This window comes from Grampus griseus, assembly GCF_964374135.1.
Source record: "Grampus griseus genome assembly, chromosome: 2".
NCBI lineage: Eukaryota > Metazoa > Chordata > Mammalia > Artiodactyla > Delphinidae > Grampus > Grampus griseus.
In genome coordinates, this window is record NC_139018.1 from 108,587,952 (window position 1) to 108,608,480 (window position 20,529).

A 20,529-nucleotide genomic window follows, 5' to 3' on the forward strand; every position below is an offset into this window, starting at 1 on the left:
GCGCACCCACATCAAAAATCTTACTTTTAAGGTTTTCCTTCTGTTGGGAGCCTAACATCATCTGAGTACACCAAGGTTAGTAAAGCAGAATGGAAGAAAGTCAGTCTCCTGGACTGGCCTAATAGGTGGGTGCTAGGTGGCAGCAATTCCTGCAGAGGTGTGGAGATTATTGCATAGGTCCATGATTGCACTTCTTCCAGCCTGGTGTTCTTGTCCCAACTGAGATCATAATGGCTCTGGTTGTCAACCTTAAAGATGGAAAGTATTCTGTATAGTCCTGCTGTTCATTAACCTTTTAAAAATCCAGTTCTATTTCTGTTTCTGCCCAAGCAAGCAGCTCTGTAAGTGTATTATCGTCTGGGTATCGTAGATTAAATTCAGCAGCCATCTTACATTTGTGGCATATGGAAAGCATTGCACTAGGCCCTTGAGATGTGGAGACAGTGACTCCATCAGAGCACCTGTGCTCAAACAGCTTCTGTTCTAGTAGGAGGACCATGCAGGTCTATACAAAACTAATGCTGAAAAGTAGAATAAAATAAGGGTTCGAAGTATGTCCTAAATTGAACTTTTTCAGTTTTAGTGGCACTTATTTGACATGCCATAAGTAGGAAAGGGGAAAGTTTTAGAGCAGTGGTTTTCAAACTATGTTCCATGGTACCCCAGGGGTTTCCAGAGATGCTTTGGAGGGATAGACCAAGCAAGCAGGTCTACTTCAATCAGAGCAGCTTGGCTTTTGTGTTTTATGTATTAGGGTTCTGAATAAAGTTTCTTTTGAAAAAGACATTTTATTGCTTTTCAAAAAAACTGAATAACCACTAATTTAGAGGAATTTTCTGCTTTAGAAAAGCAGAGGAGGGGAGAGGATTAGTGGAGGTGAAGAATAACAATATAAAAAGGCCACCTTGAGATCTGAGTTAATTTTTTGGTGTTTTATAGGGATAAACTTCTGAAATATGTAAAAATTCTTATATATGGATTTTTTAGGATCTTAGAAAAAGCTTTAACAGTTTTATCAAAATTCATAGTTTCCTGATGAAAGAAGTTCTTTATATGGGGAAGTGTAATAAATTTTTGTAGTTTTGAAGAAAAAAAATTTAATTAGTTAAATGTTTCTACGAGTCTGACTTTTTTGGCTCCTTAGGATAAGGCTATTTTTTTGGCGGTACGCGGGCCTCTCACTGTTGTGGCTTCTCCCGTTGCGGAGCACAGGCTCCGGACGCGCAGGCTCAACAGCCATGGCTCACGGGCCCAGCCGCTCCGCGGCATGTGGGATCCTCCCAGACCGGGGCACGAACCCGTGTCCCCTGCATCGGCAGGCGGACTCTCAACCACTGTGCCACCTGGGAAGCCCCCTAGGATAAGGCTATTTTTGATTGACCACACTAATTGTGATTATTTGAGCATCAGCCAAGTGTCTATGCAGAATATCTCTGTAGCAACACTGATATGTAGCTACAAAAATATGTGGGTAGGAATACATACGTAGCAGCAACACCTGAACTCTGTAGTTCTCAAGAATTATCCTTTTCTTTGCCCTACTCCTTTGACTCAACCATGACTCTGTCTAAGCTCCTTACTCCTTCCTTAATTCCATAGTTGGCTCTGTCTTCACAAACCCTTAGGCTGCAGACAAAATTAATGTCCCTTATTCTCCTTCCTGCCTCTTGGTTTGTAATTTTCCTCCTTTGGTTATATCCTCATTCTACCATCTTTCAAAGCCCAGATCAGATACCATCTCATCCATGCAGACTTGCCTGATACATGCTTCTCCAGCCTAAAGTCATTTTTCTCACCTTGAAATTTTCACAAGACATTACCTGTCACTCTCAATCTTGTAACATGGTTTTTAGATTGTAAATTCTTTGAGGGCAGCATCATGTCTTAACCATCCTTGAATCTCAGTAGTGCTACTCACAGTATCTTGTATATTGTAGGTGTTCAGTTAATGCTTGTTTAGATGGATATATGAGCAAATATCAGAAATTTTTATTACAGTTTCTATCTCTTTGAGCTAGTTTGACCTGCATGACCTAAAAACATTCTAGAAAAGAAGAAACTGTAGATTATATTAAGATGACAAGAGCAAGAGCTGAGTATAGCTTTATTTCCTTTTAATGCCTCCTTAGCTAGTCAGTCATTCTTTGACAGAAGTAATTTTTCTTTTTCCCTCTTGGATTTGTTAAGTCTGTATACTTACTCTTCAATGCTGTGAGGGGAAAGACTGCTGAACACATACCTTGGACTACAATGTTCCTTATAATTTTTCCTTATCTGTTTTTCTATGGGACCAGGAGCCCAGGTTGGTGCAGACCTGGGCCAGGTATTTTTGGGGGAGCTTAGGGCACCCAAGTAGTAAAGAGGGATGAAGTCATTCAAGTATGCCCCACATACCCATCTCCTGCTGTGACTACTGCTTTTAACAGCTTACCACCTTGCTTTGCTTTTCAGCTCTTGCAAGCTTGAAGAAAGGATACCTGTTCATGTATAATCTAGTGCAGTTCTTGGGATTCTCCTGGATATTTGTCAACATGACTGTGCGGTTCCTTATCTTGGGAAAAGGCAAGTGCAAAATTTCAAGGCTAGTTTTCTTTTTTCAGTAGTTTGTCCCCCTGTTCACCAAAAGTAACAGTCTCTGCCTTTGGTATTAACAATACCACCACTCCCACCCCCTAACCCCCCACCATATTTGTGTAGCACTTCATGCCTTGCATTGTATGCTCACATCTTTCACTTCCCTTGGCCTTGTGAAACAGGCAGACTGGATGTTCTGTCCATTTAACAGATGAGAAAACAGGCTTGGAGATTGTCAAAGAAATGGTCCACATCCACACAGCTAGCCAGGGGTACATCTTGGGCTGACATCCCTTTCTTATTCACGGCTTGATAGTTCATTTATAACTAAATAAATTGATGTGATACTCACAGTGTCAAAGTTATACAAGTCCTTAAGGGATCTCACCCCTTTGGAGCCTAAATAGACTAAATGGACTATTGTAAAACTGAATGAAAAGACTATCATAAAGATATTAGTTCTTGGGGCTTCCCTGGTGGCGCAGTGGTTAAGAATCTGCCTGCCGAGGCAGGGGACATGGGTTCGAGCCCTGGTCCGGGAAGATCCCACATGCGGCAGAGCAACTAAGCCCGTGCGCCACAACTAGTGAGCCTGCTCTCTAGAGCCCGTGAGCTGCAACTACTGAGCCCCTGTGCCACAACTACTGAAGCCTGCGTGCCTAGAACCCATGCTCCGCAACAAGAGAAGCCATTGCAATGAGAAGCCCATGCACTGCAACGAAGAGTAGCCCCCGCTTGCCGCAACTAGAGAAAGCACACACACAGCAACAAAGACTCAACTCAGCAAAAAATAAATAAATAAAAATTTATATTAAAAAAATAGATACTAGTTCTTGCTAAATTAATTTGTATGTTTAACAGAATTCTGGCCAAAGTAAATGACAACAGAACATTTTTGAGAATGTGATCTAAAGTATTCTGAAATTTTATTGTGAACAATAAATAGATAATAAAATTTGAGGGAAGAAAGAGTAATGGGAGAGGACTTTCTCTACCTGGCATGAAAGAATGTAATTAAAATAGTATAGCACTAGCATAAGAATAGAGTAATTAATAGAGCAGATTAGGTGGCTCAGAAATAGGTCTTACATTTTATATATATATATATATATCTCCAGATTATGGATATGATAAAAAAAGGAATCATGAATCAGTGGAAAGGAAAGTATTTTCCAATCATTTTTTTTTTTATTAGATGGGAAATGTTTCTAAAAATTGGTTAGGTTTGGGAGGCAGATAATCTGTTTGACTCTTCTCACACTGTATACAAAAATAAATCCCCCCAAAGGATTTAGGAGCCATATATCAAAAAGTTAAGTAATAATAGAAGATAAAGTAAATTTTTATAAAATCACATGTGGAGGGTTAGGACGTTCTAACCTTAAAAGTGATAGAAGAAATCATGAAGAAAAAGGTCAATGTACTTGACTACATAAAATGCCTAAATTTCTATATATGTAAAAATATCCAGCCAAAACATTAAAGATTAAAGATTAAAACATTAAAGATTAAAAGCATATTGAGTTGAGCAAAATGGGGATGGGCAGGGTTGGTGGAAAATTGCAACAAATATCGGCAAGGGTTGTTGCTTGTTTTACATATAAAGAACTTGTACAAATTGATTTTAGAATGTGAAAACTCCACCCAATAGATAAATAAAGGTCATGTACAGGCAGTTCATAAGAGGAAATAAAACTAATTCAGCACACAGCAAAATGTTTAACTCAGTAATGGTGAAGGAAATGAAAAATATTATTTTTTATGTATCAATTTTGCAAAGTTGTAAAAGACACCTAATTCAAGACAACATATGCTAAAATAAACACAACAGTGGCTACTGGGAGGGTCCATAAGTACAACAGCTCTTTGGGAAAATCATTTTGCAGGGTGCATTGAGAACCTTAACTGTTCATATCCTTGAACTTGGTTATTTCATTTCTGGAAATACGTTCTAAAGAAATAATTGAAACCACAAGAAAAGCTTTTTCAAAAAGATATACATTATGACATTATTTGTATTAGTGACAAATTACAAACTACCTAAATGTCCAGCAATGAAGGATTGGTTTAGATTGTTCACTCAGTGGAATGTTGTAAAGCAAATATAAAGTATTTAAAGAGGTTGTAATAATACGGAAGAATACTTATGATGGGCTAAAAAGGTAACATAAATTTGTTTTTCCAGTTTGATCACACCAATATAAAAAGGAGAAAAAAAACTGAACCAATAAATGTGAAATGATTGGAAGAAAAGGCACCATTTTCAAATGGTTTGAAAGGATCATTTAAAATTTTTTCCTTATTTTATAAAGTAAATATGAGGAAAAATATGAGCATAATGGAAAATATAAACTATTTAAAAAGAGAAAAAAATCCTGTAGACTATTTTACTCTTCAGTCCTAAATTTTTCCCATCTGAGTTTTGTAAAGGTGAATTGCAATTAGCTCCAGAATCTTGTGAAAGAAGTGCGTGTTGTTTTTCCAGCCTTCTTAATACCTTGGAATTCTGCAAAGCACAGTAGCAGGCTAGTGAAAAACTTCCCAAATGCCTAGTATCTTACAGTCATGTGTAACCAGAGGTCTACAGATGAGTTATTTAAAGAAACAAAGGAAGTCTCAGACAGTTGTTCTCAGATCTGTAGCTCTTACTAGTATGGATTTATCACAAGTCCCATGGAATGACTAGGTACATTCAAATTCATAAATTATTTATTTAACCTAACATAGTTGGATCGATTCTGAATGTTCAAGCCTGCTAGCTGTTAGGGGATCCACTCCAAAAGCTGCTAAGTTATCTGGGTCATGTGTTTAAGCTGCCTGGATTTGTAATTTCTATTTTGGCTCTGAGCCCCTTCCTAAACCACCTGCTGGAATGGAGCTGCTGGTGTAATTCTTCTCATATCAGTCCTCAAAGGTGTAATAAGGACCTGGGCCTGGTACCCAGGGTCATAGTTTGCCCTTTGCAATTATCTCTTTTTGAATAAAGGATGTTGGTGAATGGCAGATTCTACACATGTACTTGTTTTTTTCACGTAAACATGTATGTGCTAAACTTCTCATGGTAAGGAAATAGCAAACTCTTAGGCTTATGTAGAAACTGTTGCCTCTCTCTATTAATACTTCTTTATTAAATAAATTAAAAAAATTTTCTAATTATAAAAATGTGTTAATAATTAAAGACTTAAATAAAACAAAACAAAAGCCCTACCATAATCCCATCTATCAGAGCAACAGATTCTTGGCACCTTGTTGTATATCTTTCTAAACCCATATAACTTTCATAGGAACAGTTCCTAAAGTGGAATTACGAGATTAAAGGGCAGATTATTTTTATTTTATCTTATTTATTTATTTAAAATGAATTTTTATTGGAGTATAGTTGCTTTACAATGTGTTAGGGGCAGATTGCTTTTAAGGATTTTGATTTATACTGCCCAGAAAGAGTATACTATTTTATAGTACCACTATTTAAATCTATATCCATTAACATATGAGTGCCTTTTAGAACTTTTAAAAAGTTTTTTCGAATCATAAAAGTAATTGGGCTGATTTACGAACGTTTGGAAAATGGGAGAAAACCAGAGAGGAGGTGCGGTGGGATGGAAGGGGAGGTGAATAAGCCATTGTCCATCACTGTTAATATTTCCATATGTTTCCTTTTAGTCTTTTTTTTCTCCTGCAGTTAAAAATTATAGTCATACTGTGTGTACAATTTTGCATCTTGTTTTTAAAAAAGTATTATAAGCATGTTAATGTTATTAATATTCTTTATAAGTCATTTTAGAAATCAGATTTCTATTCCTGAATTGAAACAGGATGAATTTCCCGTAAAATCAGAGGCAAAGCAACACGATCTTATTTTTATTTACCATATGCTGAATCTTAAGTCACAACTTTCTAGTTCAAAGTAATGGAGAACCTCATTTTTCAAAGATAATTTGTCCAAGAAATTAATAAGTGAATCCCCTGAAAAAGGATACCAGAATTTCATTGTAAATGACAACAAAAAGATTTGATTGGGATTTTGTCTTGACAAGGGACATTTAAAATTATGAATAAATTTTTTATCTTATATATAGAAAAATTTAAATTGTAATTTTGCATTACTTCCTCAAAGAAAAGAATTGGTCAAATTTTGAACTTACTTATTGGTGGAATTTTTCCAGCAAAATTATGCAATAACACTATATACCATTCTTCATTTTTTTGCGTTTGACTTTGTAGCAGGATTGTAAAGTGGATCATTTTCGTGAGAATATTAGAGAGTTTTTTAGTTTTTGCAAGAGGCTTGTTTTATTCATTTGATATTTAAACTGTATTCTTTTGAGGTGTCTGCAGTGTCATCTTTGTTGGTAAGGTGCCTAACTCTGCCATTTCTTAGAGGCACTACTTTAACAGGCAGAGAGGCAAGAATCCTAAACCTTCTACAATGTGCAGGACGAAGAATTGTCTTGCCCAAAATGTCAGTGGTGCCCTGGCTGAGAAACACTGCAAAGAGGAATGTACGAATGCAGGATGTCAAGTGAGGATCAGTATGAAAAGTGAAGGATATTAAATTATGGAGCACTCCAAATTGATACCACATTTGTTGTCCTCATATAAGGAATAACTATCATTTAAATTGTTATATAATATTCCATGAAATAGATATACTATGGTTTACTCAAACTTTCCATACTCTTAGGTTTATACCATTTCTTTTTTGTTTTGTTTTGTTTTTTTTTTGTGGTACGCGGGCCTCTCACTGTTGTGGCCTCTCCCATTGTGGAGCACAGGCTCCGGATGCGCAGGCTCAGCGGCCATGGCTCATGGGCCCAGCTGCTCCCCGGCATGTGGGATCTTCCCAGACCGCGGCACGAACCCATGTCCCCTGCATTGGTAGGTGGACTCTCAACCACTGCGCCACCAGGGAAGACCCCATTTATTTGATTGTACAGTTTTTGAGACTTTAAAAGGCTAGGTTGCAGTTGATATATGTATAAATGAGATAATGGATCTGAAAAGAATTATCATTGTGCTTTGATACATAGATTTTTCAGCATATAATAACTGAGTGAAGTCTAGGTATGTGTCTTTTCTTGCCTTTTAAAACTGAGAAGGGCATACAGGGTTTATGTGTTAACTTTCTGGTAAACAGTAGAATTTACTATTCAGGCCCATGGAGGGGTGAATAGTGAACTTGACTCTGACTGGATGTTTATTATACTTTTCCTAAAATTCCTTTCGTGTAAAGAGTTATCTAGTTCGCAAAATACTTCTGTTGGAGTTTGCCAGTTGATTTACCCTTAATGTGTATTTGTCCCATAGAGTCCTTTTATGACACGTTCCACACCGTGGCTGACATGATGTATTTCTGCCAGATGCTGGCAGTTGTGGAAGCTATCAATGCAGCAATTGGAGTCACTAAGTCACCAGTGATACCTTCTCTTTTCCAGGTATTGAACAGTTGAGCTCGAGGGTGGGGAATGAAAGGTTTCAATGTTTATTTAGTAGGTATCCACACTTTGCTGGGAAGTCTCAGTTAGTAAAAATACCTATTTGCACAGGAATAGCATTGTTTTATCTGAACAGGTTGGAAAATGTGAAACCTGAGGGATATTTTTTAAAATAGACTTTTGCCATTTCAGTTCTATTTTATTGTTTATAATATCTTCGTGATATCACAAAGTTATAAAAAGAGCTTTAAAACTAGGGAAGCTTGATTCTCAGGCAGGAGTGGAAAACCCTAACCTCTTCTTAGATAGGGGTGTGCCTGGTCTCCTACCACTTCAGGTCAGTGAAGGTGGTGTAATACCTGGGAACTCTCTTCACTTTGGACTTTCTTCCATGTATGAAAGTGGCTCTTCTGACTCATGTGGGGAGTTCCCCCCCACCCCCAGTACATCTAGGTTGTTTCCTAATATTTGGAAGATTGCTCTCAGGAATGGGACATCAAAGTCTTTTGGCTTCCTTGCCTTGTTCCCTAACTATATGCAGTTACACATTCTTAGATACAACCAACCCAGACTCAGGGGGAATCAGGTGACTTGGCTAGTCTCTTCTGGATGCTGTTTTTATAGTTCAGCCCTTTTCTGGCATATCAGCTCTGGTGTTCTGATAGTATCACTTGCATGGTAAAGGGTGTTAATACAATAGCCTTGTTATTTCTTGGTTTTCTGTCCTTGGAAAGAGGTTGTTTTGTTTAGTTCAAAAAAATAAAAGCGGATAGTGAGTGACCCACTAATATGGAATAATATTTTTTTATATCAAAGACTGATACAAATAAGCATCATGGTAGAATTTCTAGGGCAAGATAGGTTCGGTGTCATCACATCACATGCCTCCAGTGCATGCCATTCGTGTAGAATACAATGTGAGTGAAGCCTTTTGGAGTGGGCAATACCACATGCGCCAACATGGTTGAATCTTGGGAATGTCACATTGAGTAAGAAGCAAGTCAGAGTATAATACATAGAGTATGATTTCAGAAAGTTTAAAATCAAGCAAAATGAAACAATATACTGTTGAGGAATACATACATAAGTAGTAAAACTATAAAGACAAGCAGTGGAATGGTTAACACAAGATAGTAGTTTCTGGGACTTCCCTGGTGGTCCAGTGGTTAAGAATCTGCCTTCCAATACAGGGGACGCAGTTTCGATCCCTGGTCAGGGAACTAAGATCCCACATGCCCTGGGGCAAGTAAGCCCGCGCGCCACAACTAGAGAGAAGCCTGCATGCCTCAACGAAAGATCCCGCATGCTGCAACTAAGACCCAAAGCAGCCAAAAATAAATAAATATTAAAAAAAAAAAAAAAGATAGTAGTTACTTACTACGGGGAGGGAGGGGGTGTGCCACACTGGTAACGTTCTGTTTCTTAACTTGTGTTATGCAGACGCAGATGTTCACTTGGCAGTATTCTTTAAACTGTGTTTGAACGTGTGTAATACACACACACACACACACACACGTCCACAAATACTGGCTTGGGTACTTAAACTTGTTCTAAGTTTTCTCAGTCTTTTTCTATTTACCTTGAATTTAGTGGGGTTACGTTTCAGATAATACATTTATATGTTGTTTTTTGAAAATATATTTTAAAACTTCTTTCTCTCTTTTGGGTCCTTTTAATAGCTTCTTGGAAGAAACTTCATTTTGTTTATCATCTTTGGCACCATGGAAGAAATGCAAAACAAAGCTGTGGTTTTCTTTGTGTTTTATATATGGAGCACAGCTGAAATTTTGAGGTGGGTAGAAATGCCAGGATGGTGTTTGAGTGCTTCTCCCACTCTGGAGCACCTCTCTTCTTGAGGGAGTTGCTGTCTTATCCAGAGTCTCATTTGATTTGAGATAAAGGTTCTATGTGTGGAGAGTTCTACCTGCATCTGTGTGCTCTGTAAAGGTGAGGCAGTTTTTTTTTTTAAACAATCAATGGATCATAATACCAGCCTGGGCACTGGAGAGCAGAGGGAGAGATCCAGAGAAATGAAAGGATCTTACCCTTCAGGATCTTGCTGTCTTGTTGGAAAGAGAGCACTCATTCACATGGAAAAATTCTTGAAAGGGCTGAAGAAACATGGGGCTGAAGGAGCATCCCAGGTTGGATGGAAGTAGTAAAGACTAGCCTTCGAGAAGGGATGATAGAAATGAATCTTTTACTACAAGATTACTGAAGTTTGAATTGACCTCTTATCTGATTCTTCCATTCTCAGTTGTCAATAGAAGAAATATCTTTAAAAAAAAAAAAAAGATCCAATTAAAGTAGATGTGTTCTTCTTTACCAGACTATACACACTCCATACTTCTTCCCTTTTCAGTCAAGTGGAGGGTTGGTTTTGCAAATTGACTTCTCAGCTCTAGGTTTGGTGGTATTTTGGTAAAGTTGACAGTTAAGAGGGAGAAAAGACATCAGCAGTCCTAGATTGTGTTTAAATGGAGTCTGTATCCCATGGCACCCAGTATACCCTCTAATTTACTTAACACAAAGGCGAAAGAGATTATAGGTACTTAATATTAACTTTTACTGTTTGGGAGGAAGCAACTTTTTTTTATGTTATCTCTTTTTAAATAGAGTATTCCTGATTATAGATTAGAGGTCTTTTGTATACTTTAATTTTGGTAATGTTCATTTATGCAGCGATAAAGTGTCTGTCAAAGTATCTGTCATCTTTACCTACTTGGAATGTAGATCAACTAGGAATAAAGCCAAAATGCTTCTGAGCATCTGTTCTATATACTGAACCTTTTCATAGAGGGTTCCTTTGAGACCTAAACTTAGTCTGCCGTTATTGAGAATTCATATCCTTTGAAGATTGGAGGAGGAGCATGATGGGAGTTTATAATTCTGCTAAGAAGAAGCCATGTGTGGCTAATTGTGAAATTATTGTTGAATGACGTTCTAGGGTTGCATTCAGTGGCTTTTAACATGTTAATTCCTTATTTTCAATAGGTACCCCTTCTACATGCTTTCCTGCATTGACATGGATTGGAAGGTGCTCACATGGCTTCGTTACACTATGTGGATTCCCCTGTATCCTCTGGGATGTTTGGCAGAAGGTACTTTCAGGAACTCTAGGTTTTATACCTTAATTCCAAGGGGTGGCCAGATCTTTCTTCCTCTGCCAGCCTTAGTCTGAAATATGGGTGTTGAACTTTTCAAGAATTTCTTTCTAGTGGCTTCCTTCCACATGACTCCTGGTATCTAGACTGTTCCAAGGAAGTAGCTCATTTTGTTAAGGTTTGGAAGCTGGGTGGTCATGCACTGCATGCTTCCTGTTTATATGGTACTTTAAATTTTCGAAAGCAAGTTCTTATTGATGACTTCATTTTATTACGACAAACACCTAGTGAGTGAGTCAGGGATTTTTCTCTTCATTTTATGGAATAGGAAGCCCAGTGCTATCAGATGACTGTTCCTCATTTATCCTTGTTGTCAGCTTGGAGGCTTATTTCCTAGGAAAGCTAGGGGGAAAAAAAAAGAGACATGAGCCCATTGTACAAAGAGAGGAGGAAGAAGCATTTTCAACAAACCCAGAAACTTTGAGGGGTTAGAAGGTTCTATCAGTAGATGTGACTGTATTTCATTTGCTTCTAAAACGTTCTTGTTTCTGCTTTTCAGCTGTCTCAGTGATCCAGTCCATTCCAATATTTAATGAAACAGGAAGATTCAGCTTCACATTGCCATATCCAGTGAAAATCAAAGTTAGATTTTCCTTTTTTCTTCAGATTTATCTTATAATATTATTTTTAGGTAAGTATTGGCTCTGTAATAGACCTTTTTTCTGTTACTTCTTAGAAGGTAGAGTTAAATGATTCAGAGTTTTAAAAATCCTTATTAGTATTCTTACTTTCAAAAGAGTAGAAATAAGTTAGAGAACGATTACTTTGCCAAATAGACCCAGTAGGAGAATATGCTATGTGTGGAAGTATTTCTTCCCACATCTCCAGTGAGTGAGTTATCTTCTTGAAATGCTCTAGGTCATTGGCACTTCACCATACTTCATGTTTAAAACAATGTAAGCAGCTCTTTTAAAACGGAATAAAAAATGAATAAAAAGCTCATTTTACTTCTGCTAATTTCAGTAGCAGATCCCTTATCCAGAGGAATTATTACAGAGGTGGTGATACAGTTGGCAGCAAGGAGGGAAGGCAGTAAAGGCCTCTGAGCAGCCAGGACACGTCAGAAGGCTTCTACCTAACAATAGGAAAGCCCCCCACTCCTCATGTAAAGCGTTGCTTATTTATTAATTTTAATATAAAACGATAAAGTTTTGCCTTAACTCATAAAAACTAAGCACTAAAAGAAGGGAAAGAGAAGTAAACCTATATTATTGCAAATATGAGAGATTTAAAAGCCTTCCTAATTATGAGGATTGTTTACTTTAGATAAAGTTCTAACACATTTTAATATACTTACATATATTTCTCCCTGTTGTATTTCACAAAAGTCTTGAGGTGGCCTTGAAGTATGGCTCTATGGTCTCCTGGCAACAGAAGGATGTGACAGCAGATAGTATACTGGTTATCTTTTTCTGTGTAACAAATTACCCCAAAACTTAGCAGCTTAAGACAGAAAACATTTATTATCTCGCGTGTATCCTGAGAGTCAGGAAGTAGGCTATCTGGGTGGCCCTGGCTCAGGGACGCTCATGAGGTTTCGTCAAGCTGTCAGCTCAGCTGGGCCTACAGTTTCTGCACACTTGACTGGGGCTGGAGGATCTGCTGCAAGCTCGCTTATGTAGCTGTGGACAGGAGGCTTCAGTTTCCTGCCATAGTACTTTTCCACGTGGATGCTCATGACGTGGCTTCTCCCCAAAGCAAGTGATCTGGAAGAAAGCAGAAGCCACACTGCCTTTTTTTTTTTTTTGCCTTTAAAAAATTTATTTATTATTGAAATATATTTGACATAAAACATTGTATAACTTTAAGGTATAACATGTTGATTTGATACATTTATCAATTGTAATAAGATTGCCATTATAGTGATAATTAGCACTTCTATCATGTCCACACTGCTTTTTATAACCTAAACTCAGAAGTGACATACTATCACTTTTTTAAAAAAAGATTTATTTATTTATTTATTTGATGGCTGTGTTGGGTCTTTGTTGCTGCACATGGGCTTTCTCTAGTTGTGGCGAGCAGGGGCTACTCTTTGTTGCGGTGCGCGGGCTTCTCATTGCGGTGGCTTCTCTTGTTGTGGAGCACGGGCTCTAGGCACGCGGGCTTCAGTAGTTGTGGCATCCAGGCTCTAGAGCACAGGCTCAGTAGTTGTGGCGCACGGGGGCTTTGTTGCTCCTCAGCATGTGGGATCTTCCCGAACCAGGGCTCAAACCCATGTCCCCTGCATTGGCAGGTGGATTCTTAACCACTAGTGCCACCAGGGAAGCCCCAACATACTATCACTTTTGCTGTATTCTCTTTCTTACACAGATCAACCTTGTATAATGTGGGAGGGGACTACACAAGGGTATGACATACCAGGAGGTAGGGATTATTGGGGACCAGCTTGGAGGCTGGCTTCCCCAGACTGAGAGGGAGACCACAAAAAGTAAACCCAAGAAGTTGGAAAGCCCAGTGATCTTGGTTATTTATTTATCCGCACCATGCGGCTTGTGGGATCTTAGTTCCCCAACCAGGGATTGAACCCGGGCCCTTGGCAGTGAAAGCGCGGAGTCCTAACCACTGGACCACCAGCGAATTCCCGATCTTGGTCATTTAGAAGTGGGGGAGAAGAGACCTACACCCTTTAGGAGCCCCTCGGAATCAGCACATGGCAGAAGTGCAGTTAAATAATATACATTATGGGGGCAGGTCATCTGCCAAAGGTTAAATTTTATTCCATTTGTTCTTCTTTTCCATTTCAGAAAGATTTCACACCAAAAATATTAAAACGTTTGGCGCTTTAAGGGAGTAAGCTTCAATTTGGAAAATGCACTCATTAAAAGAGCTCTTTACCTCTATTACTGGATAAATCTAGTACTACTGTAATTAGGCTCCATGAGGTGGGCCTACTGAAAGTGTTAAAAAGGAATAAGTGTTGGAAAGACCCTTAAAATATTTTACTAAAAAAGCTAGAAGGGTAGACGTATTTTATTTATTTTAAAAAATATTTATTTGGCTGTACCAGGTCTTAGTTGCGGCACGCAGGATCTTTGTTGCCGCATGCAGGATCTTTAGTTGTGGCATGTATTAGTTGTGGCATGCAGGCTCTTAGTTGTGGCATGCAGGATCTAGTTCCCTGACCAGGGATCGAACCTGGGCCCCCTGCATTGGGAGCGCAGAGTTGTAACCACTGGACCACCAGAGAAGTCCCAGGTAGGTGTATTTTAATGTGCACTAACCCTAGTGGCTTTTCCTTGTGTTGTTTAAGCTATTGCATATTCTAACTTACAAGGTTCTGTATTCATAGTTTGCCTACAATGAATATGTAGTTGTTCTTATTCTTCAGAATGAAATAAATCCTAAATCTACGTAATTTAGAAGCAGTATAACAACCTGTTATATTTGTGTATGGATCAAACATACGTTCTCTCACAATGGCTGTAAAATAAGTGTTTTTAACCCTGTTGTACAGTGAGAAAACTGAGGTGAGACTAAGCTGCAGAACTACTCAGTGATCACGTAGGATTGAAATTTTCTTCTGGCTCTTAAATCCTGTGTTTTTCTAGTTCACTGAATTGTGTGCTTCCTAGAAAAGTGTCTCATACCTTTTAGGCTATTGCTTAATACATATTATTGCATAGCCTTGAATTAAAAATTAGGTTCTCTGTTTCAGATTTGTGTATTTCATTTTATATAAATCCTACCTTAAAAGAAAGGAAAAAAAAGAATACTGAACTCTAATTAATGAAATTTTTAGGGGTGAAGTGTACTGATGTCTGCAGCTTACATTGAAATACATAAAGAATGAGATGGGAATGGGTATGTGATAAATGTAAAAAAGTTAAAGTTTAAATCTAGGTGGTATTCACTGTACAATGGTTTAATCTTCTGTATATTTGAAATTTTTCATAGTAAAATATGGGAGAAAATTAAATTGTAGAACCCACTGGGGGAAAATTGAATTGTCTCTAGTGCATTATTAATATTTGTTCTAAGTTGTACTTCCTGAGCAACTGCAGTAAGCACAGGGCTGTGGGATATGAAAAACAGACAACTAGGGACTGTCCTGCCCCAAGAGCTTCTGCTTATAAACAGAGACAAAGATTCTCATTTCTAATTGGCCTCTTTTCTTTTTCAGGATTATACATAAATTTCCGTCATCTTTATAAACAGCGCAGGCGGCGCTTTGGACAAAAAAAGAAAAAGATCCACTAAAAAGAGAGATTTAGATGACTTCTTGCCAGTTTGAGCCTAATCTATAATTCTTAGTTTTACCTTCTTGTACTGATGTAAAAGTTTTTTTAAAGTTAAATGATTAAATTCTCAGTGAGGCTATCTTCCTTTTTCCCCAGTAACATTCCTGAATTTACTGTATTATCTTAGTGTAGTACTTGCATGACATGGATTACTGATACCTGATGACAGGTTCATTCCTGTGTATTCTGTTAATGACAGCAAAAGACTCAGCCCTACCCCCACCCACTCCATGTCCAGTCAGTCTGTTTCACACAGGCCAGAGATACTTCTTCAGTGCCCTGATGCTACCAGCTACTGGCCATTCTTATAGCTGGGAATTGTTCTTTTCAGCTATTGCTTGTGGAAAAAAAAAAAGCAAGACTACGTTGCTGTGTAGGAGGCTGTGAAAGTGACTCAGACAAGGACCTAATATATTCTGTACCCAAGGGGCTACTTGTTAAGTGGGTTGGCATTGATTTTTCTGGAAATCGAGTTTTACTCAGTCATTGATAAAACATTTCTGAGTCCGAGTAGGGCTGGAGGACACATATTACCTCTGAATCTCTCTAACAACATCTTAACCTGCGTGGGCACTGGAGAGGCCCAGGGTGATTTGAGAGAAACCAGTCAGAACCTTGGAACACCATGATCATTTACTTCATTCCTAGCTAAATCAGAACTATTTTCAACACGAAAGATGAAACATTAGTTAGAAAACAATGAGATTATAAGAGTTCCAAATGCAAATGGTGCTACAGGGATCAAAAGGGTCAAACTGGCCATGCAGCCTGTGGCAAACTGGAAACATCAGAGTAGGCCAAGTAAAAATACCTATGAAACTGTCTTAGGCTGTGCACAGACATAAAAAACTCAGTGTTCCTTCCCCTGCATTGACTGAGTCCATTTACTTGTGTCAGAGTGAGTTGGTGGAACTGTTTTTGAATAGGCCTCAAAAACACCTGCTTTTTATTTTGCTGTTGTTTCACCTGTCTGCAGTAGGACAGTGAAAACAAAGTGAGAACTTTGGCTGGAGAACCACCAGCTGAGCCTTTAACAATTCCTGGCAGGAAATCCACCAACAGAGGAACTGAAAAAAATCTAGACACTATGATTTGGCCATTGTCGAAAACATCAGTTTCCCCTAATACATTCCAAGTAAACCAAGTAATGTTTGTATATAAGAATTTGAGGTATGCTGACTCTTTCTGTTCTGCCATTCCCATTGTTCCTGGGGGAAAGGGGACTCAGTGGGTTATGCTATTTCTCTGGGCCCAAGATGGAAACTTGGTTTGACCTAAGTAAAAACATATGATTCGCATAGGCTGGTTGATATTTTTACAAGTTCATTGCACTGAAGGATATTTTGCATGTCTGCAACTTCTGTCAACATTTGTTTGTATTAATTTCTGGTGTTCTTTCAACTGACTTTCTATGTGTAATTGGGCAGATCAGCTTTACAGCAGATTATGCTGTATCTTTGTGGTAGAATCTTGTATTCTTAGTGACTGATTGTTATAAACCCCTTTATTGCTGTCTGAGAAAGCTAAAGATTGTGTATTTCTATTAAACATTTACAATTAAAATCTTAGTAACTTGTGTTTAAAGATCATTTAGTCTAATGGTTTCCAAATTGTTAGTGATAAATTCCTTTGTTTAGAAAAAATATTTTATAGGCATACCTCGCTTTATTGCACTTCACAGATACTTGCATTTTTTAGAAATTGAAGATCTGTGGCAACCCTGTGTTGTCAGATGATGGATAGCATTTTTTAGCAGTAAATATTTTAAAATCAAGGTATATACCTTTTATTTTAGAATGCTATTGCACACTTAATAGACTACAGTATAGTGTAAACATAACATTTTTATATACTGGGAAACCAAGAAATTCGTGTGACTCACTTTAGTGAAATATATGCTTCACTGCGGTGGCCTGGAGGCAAACCTGCAAAACCTCCGAGGTATGCCTATATAGCAATTCAGCATGTTAAATAAAACATGTTTGCTTGGGTTGAAGCAGCCATTCCTTAGGAGGTTTACAGAACAATCTGAAAAGCACTGATGATGTAAACAAAGCCTGGAGAAGTTAGATGACTTGCCTAAGGTCATGAAGCTAGCTCATGAACTGGAACCATAACTGACTACAGTGATATCAGAATCTACCTGGATGGAACCTGGCTTAGGCAGTGAAGCAGTGAGGCCTAACCAGTGTCAGAAACAAGGAAGTCACTATGGAACCCAAGGAACCTTCAAGATTGATGAATCTATGCTACTTAGGAGGTTAAAATTATACTTAGGTTATAGGACAGAGCAAAAGGCAAAAAGACCCATTAAAAATTTCCCAGTGCAACCATTTTATAGAAAATCAAATATTTTATTTTCATTAAAAAAAATTTGAAAAAACAAGAATCATTTTATACATTTATGGTTGCTGTCTAAAAGTTTGTATCTCAAGATATGCCAAAAGCACCTAAGGGTTACCACCGACCTTTTGCCCAAGTTCTAAGGAAATTCTGAAACTTAGTGATGTTGGGCTTATACTTAGCAAGTCTCCTCTCCCAATCTTAGGTACCTGAAAATGTCCCTGTGGTTGGGAGAGGAGAAGAGTAAAGGGCATTTCAGGAACAGAGAACCCAGGTTGTTAGGGTGCCCGAGGAAGGTGGAGTGGGCTCTACGCTTGTCAGTCCTTCAGGCTTCTCAGGAGAGGTGCCCATTGTGGGAGCAACAGTTGTCTTTTGGTTTTAAAGACTGAGCTCCAGAAAGCTAAGGTCAAAGCCCGAGCAGCTGCCCACCCTGCAGAACCCTTCTCAGAGTAGCAGAGTCAAACCTGCAAGTGGTGCTTCTGAGGCAGCCTTGAGAAGGTCTTCGGGTAGCTGCTGCAGAGGTGAACAGACCAGAAAAGTTTTTATCCTAAATTATTTTCACTTGAAAAAAGAATGAAGTCAGCTTCACATTCTTTCAGCGCTGCTCCCAGAGAAGTCTGTCTGCAAAGGTGTGATGTTGTGGTCGTACCCGGCGTACTCAGAGGTGCCAGTACTGGCCAGCTTGAGTTGCTGGGCGGCGTGAGTCAGCTGGAATGCAGCATCGGGGTGAGCTGTGTCAGGCAGCAGCGTGCACTCCCTTTCTAGCATGTCAGCCACCCCTTTGAGCAGGTCCAGGAAACCAAAGGCCAAGGCAGCCTTTCGTAAACGGTTCAGCTCCTAAAACAAAAGACACCAATGTTCCTGAAATGTGTTCTCCTCATCACATACTTTGTAAGTACTCAGCTTAGTATAAGTTCTCCTTGATTCCCAATCTTAAATGAGCATTTTTATATGAGAACAAATGCTTGTACAGAGATGCCAATAACAAGAGAGTGTGATGACATGACTGGGAAGTGGTTCCTCTGCAGGTGATCAGAAAGCTAAGGAAGACACAGGTGACTGAAACTCAGGTCATCCTCACCACAGTTCATGAGCACTTAGGCCAAACATGGTGAGGTACTTTGTAGATTCTGCATAGAAATGACATCCTCCTGATCTGAGGTATCTCATTTAGCATTATACCCTCTAGGTCTCTCCACGTTCCTGCATGAGCACTTAGGCCAAACATGGTGAGATGCTTTGCATACATCATTTCATGTACTCATAACTCTATGGAGGATACTTTTCCTCCATTACTCAGGTACAGAAAAGGCTTGCCCCAAACCTCAGAGGGCTCTTACCCTCTGGTGCCTCTCTGGCTGGAGCCTTAGACTGAATGACGATGAGCATGTCTGGAGGAGGCACTGGAGGAGTCAGTAGGTCTGACCCCAAAGATTACCACAAAAGGTTGAGTAGTGGATGGAAGCACAGAAATATGAAATGCCCCATCTATCACTTAGCAGTGTGATCTGGGCAAGTGTGTAGCCTCTCTGGGTGTCAGTGGCACAAAATGAGGATAACCTCTTCCACGCCCACTGGAAGAGCTGACACAGCCATCTGGTAGAGGCCCTTTCCTGTAGGTTATATAAAACCAGAAAAGAGAAATGGGCTTTCTGACCACCTCTCTACTATCATCTGTTTACAACTGAAAAGTTCAGAAGGCCGAAGTACAAGTGTGCCACCCTGAATAGACAGCTCTGCAGGGAGACAGGGACTACAGCCAAGGAGTGGTCATCAAGGGCCTAGGGCTTCAGTTAGTGGGGGACATGGTGGGCTGGGCAGCTCTCTGGTTGAACTCTGCTTGATTTCACCAGCTCGCTACATAATTAGAAGACATAAAGGTAATAAGATAACATCCAGACAAAGCACATATGTTCTCTGGAAGAGATGCTACCCTGGAGCTGGCTGTGTGTACCGTATTTTAAGATTCGCAAGCTAGGACACAATTGCCAATACAGCATACCTCACACTGCCACTTAATTTAATCTCAGCCAAACACCAGAAGGACAGGGGAGAAGCAAGGAGTGACTTTAAATGCCCCTCAACTCCACCCCATCCCTTGTAACTTCACTCCACCAATGGTTCTGCATTAGCTAGGTATGATTCTGGAGGGCCATCCTTTTGCAATTCGTAAATGTGCAATTTTAGAAGTCATTCCTGGAAGCAGATCCTCTGGTGCAGTAAGAATGTTCTGGGCAATCACCATCCCTGGAAGTCACATACAATGGTTGCCTGGAGTCAGACTGGATACCCACATGGGAGCAGTGAGGAGGTTTAAGGGCTGTGACCCACAGGTCCTTGCAGCTCCTTCCCTCAGCCATTCACAACAGCACCAACGCAGAGAAGACCCGCTGCACAGAACCAGGCCATTTAAACACTTCTGATTCCTGGATTTTAGGGCAGCAACAGACTTATCACTTCTACTGACTTTACTGATGAAAAAACTAAGGCACAAACAAACCATACATTTCTAATCCCTGTCCATGTTCAACGTTACCCTACGCTACTGTGAACTGTTTGTTTCTGGCACACATCCCAGGGCCCGCCCTCATTCCCTATAATTCTGATAGTCTTACCTTATAGAATGTCTGTGTTTTTTCAGGTAGTTTCCTTGCATTTCTTAAAATCTTCTGTACATCTGTCTATCGAGGGTAAAAAGAATTCAACATTAGAATTCTGTGGTAAAAAGGGAAAGAATACAAAAGGACGGCTTTAAATTAAAAAAATGAAAAT

General features: G+C 39.1%; 2 protein-coding genes across 3 annotated transcripts in view; one reads left to right on the forward strand and one right to left on the reverse strand.

The window, feature by feature from the left end:
• The window catches only part of HACD3 (3-hydroxyacyl-CoA dehydratase 3), a 32,671-nt gene extending 15,551 nt beyond the window's left edge, over positions 1-17,120 (forward strand). Inside the window, exons 6-11 of the mRNA XM_082649722.1 lie at positions 2,452-2,562; positions 7,882-8,009; positions 9,689-9,801; positions 11,004-11,110; positions 11,673-11,804; positions 15,297-17,120. Coding sequence (XP_082505848.1) covers positions 2,452-2,562; positions 7,882-8,009; positions 9,689-9,801; positions 11,004-11,110; positions 11,673-11,804; positions 15,297-15,373 — 668 coding nt within the window. The 3' untranslated portion in view covers positions 15,374-17,120. The remainder of the gene's footprint in view (positions 1-2,451; positions 2,563-7,881; positions 8,010-9,688; positions 9,802-11,003; positions 11,111-11,672; positions 11,805-15,296) is intronic.
• A 483-nt stretch (positions 17,121-17,603) lies between these two features.
• Positions 17,604-20,529, reverse strand: part of INTS14 (integrator complex subunit 14) — a 35,646-nt gene continuing 32,720 nt past the window's right edge. For both annotated transcript variants that reach the window (XM_082649721.1, XM_082649720.1), the window contains exons 11-12: positions 20,373-20,438; positions 17,604-18,594 (exon numbers count right to left, since the gene is read on the reverse strand). In XM_082649721.1, the coding sequence (XP_082505847.1) occupies positions 18,343-18,594; positions 20,373-20,438 (318 nt within the window). In that variant the 3' untranslated portion in view covers positions 17,604-18,342. The remainder of the gene's footprint in view (positions 18,595-20,372; positions 20,439-20,529) is intronic.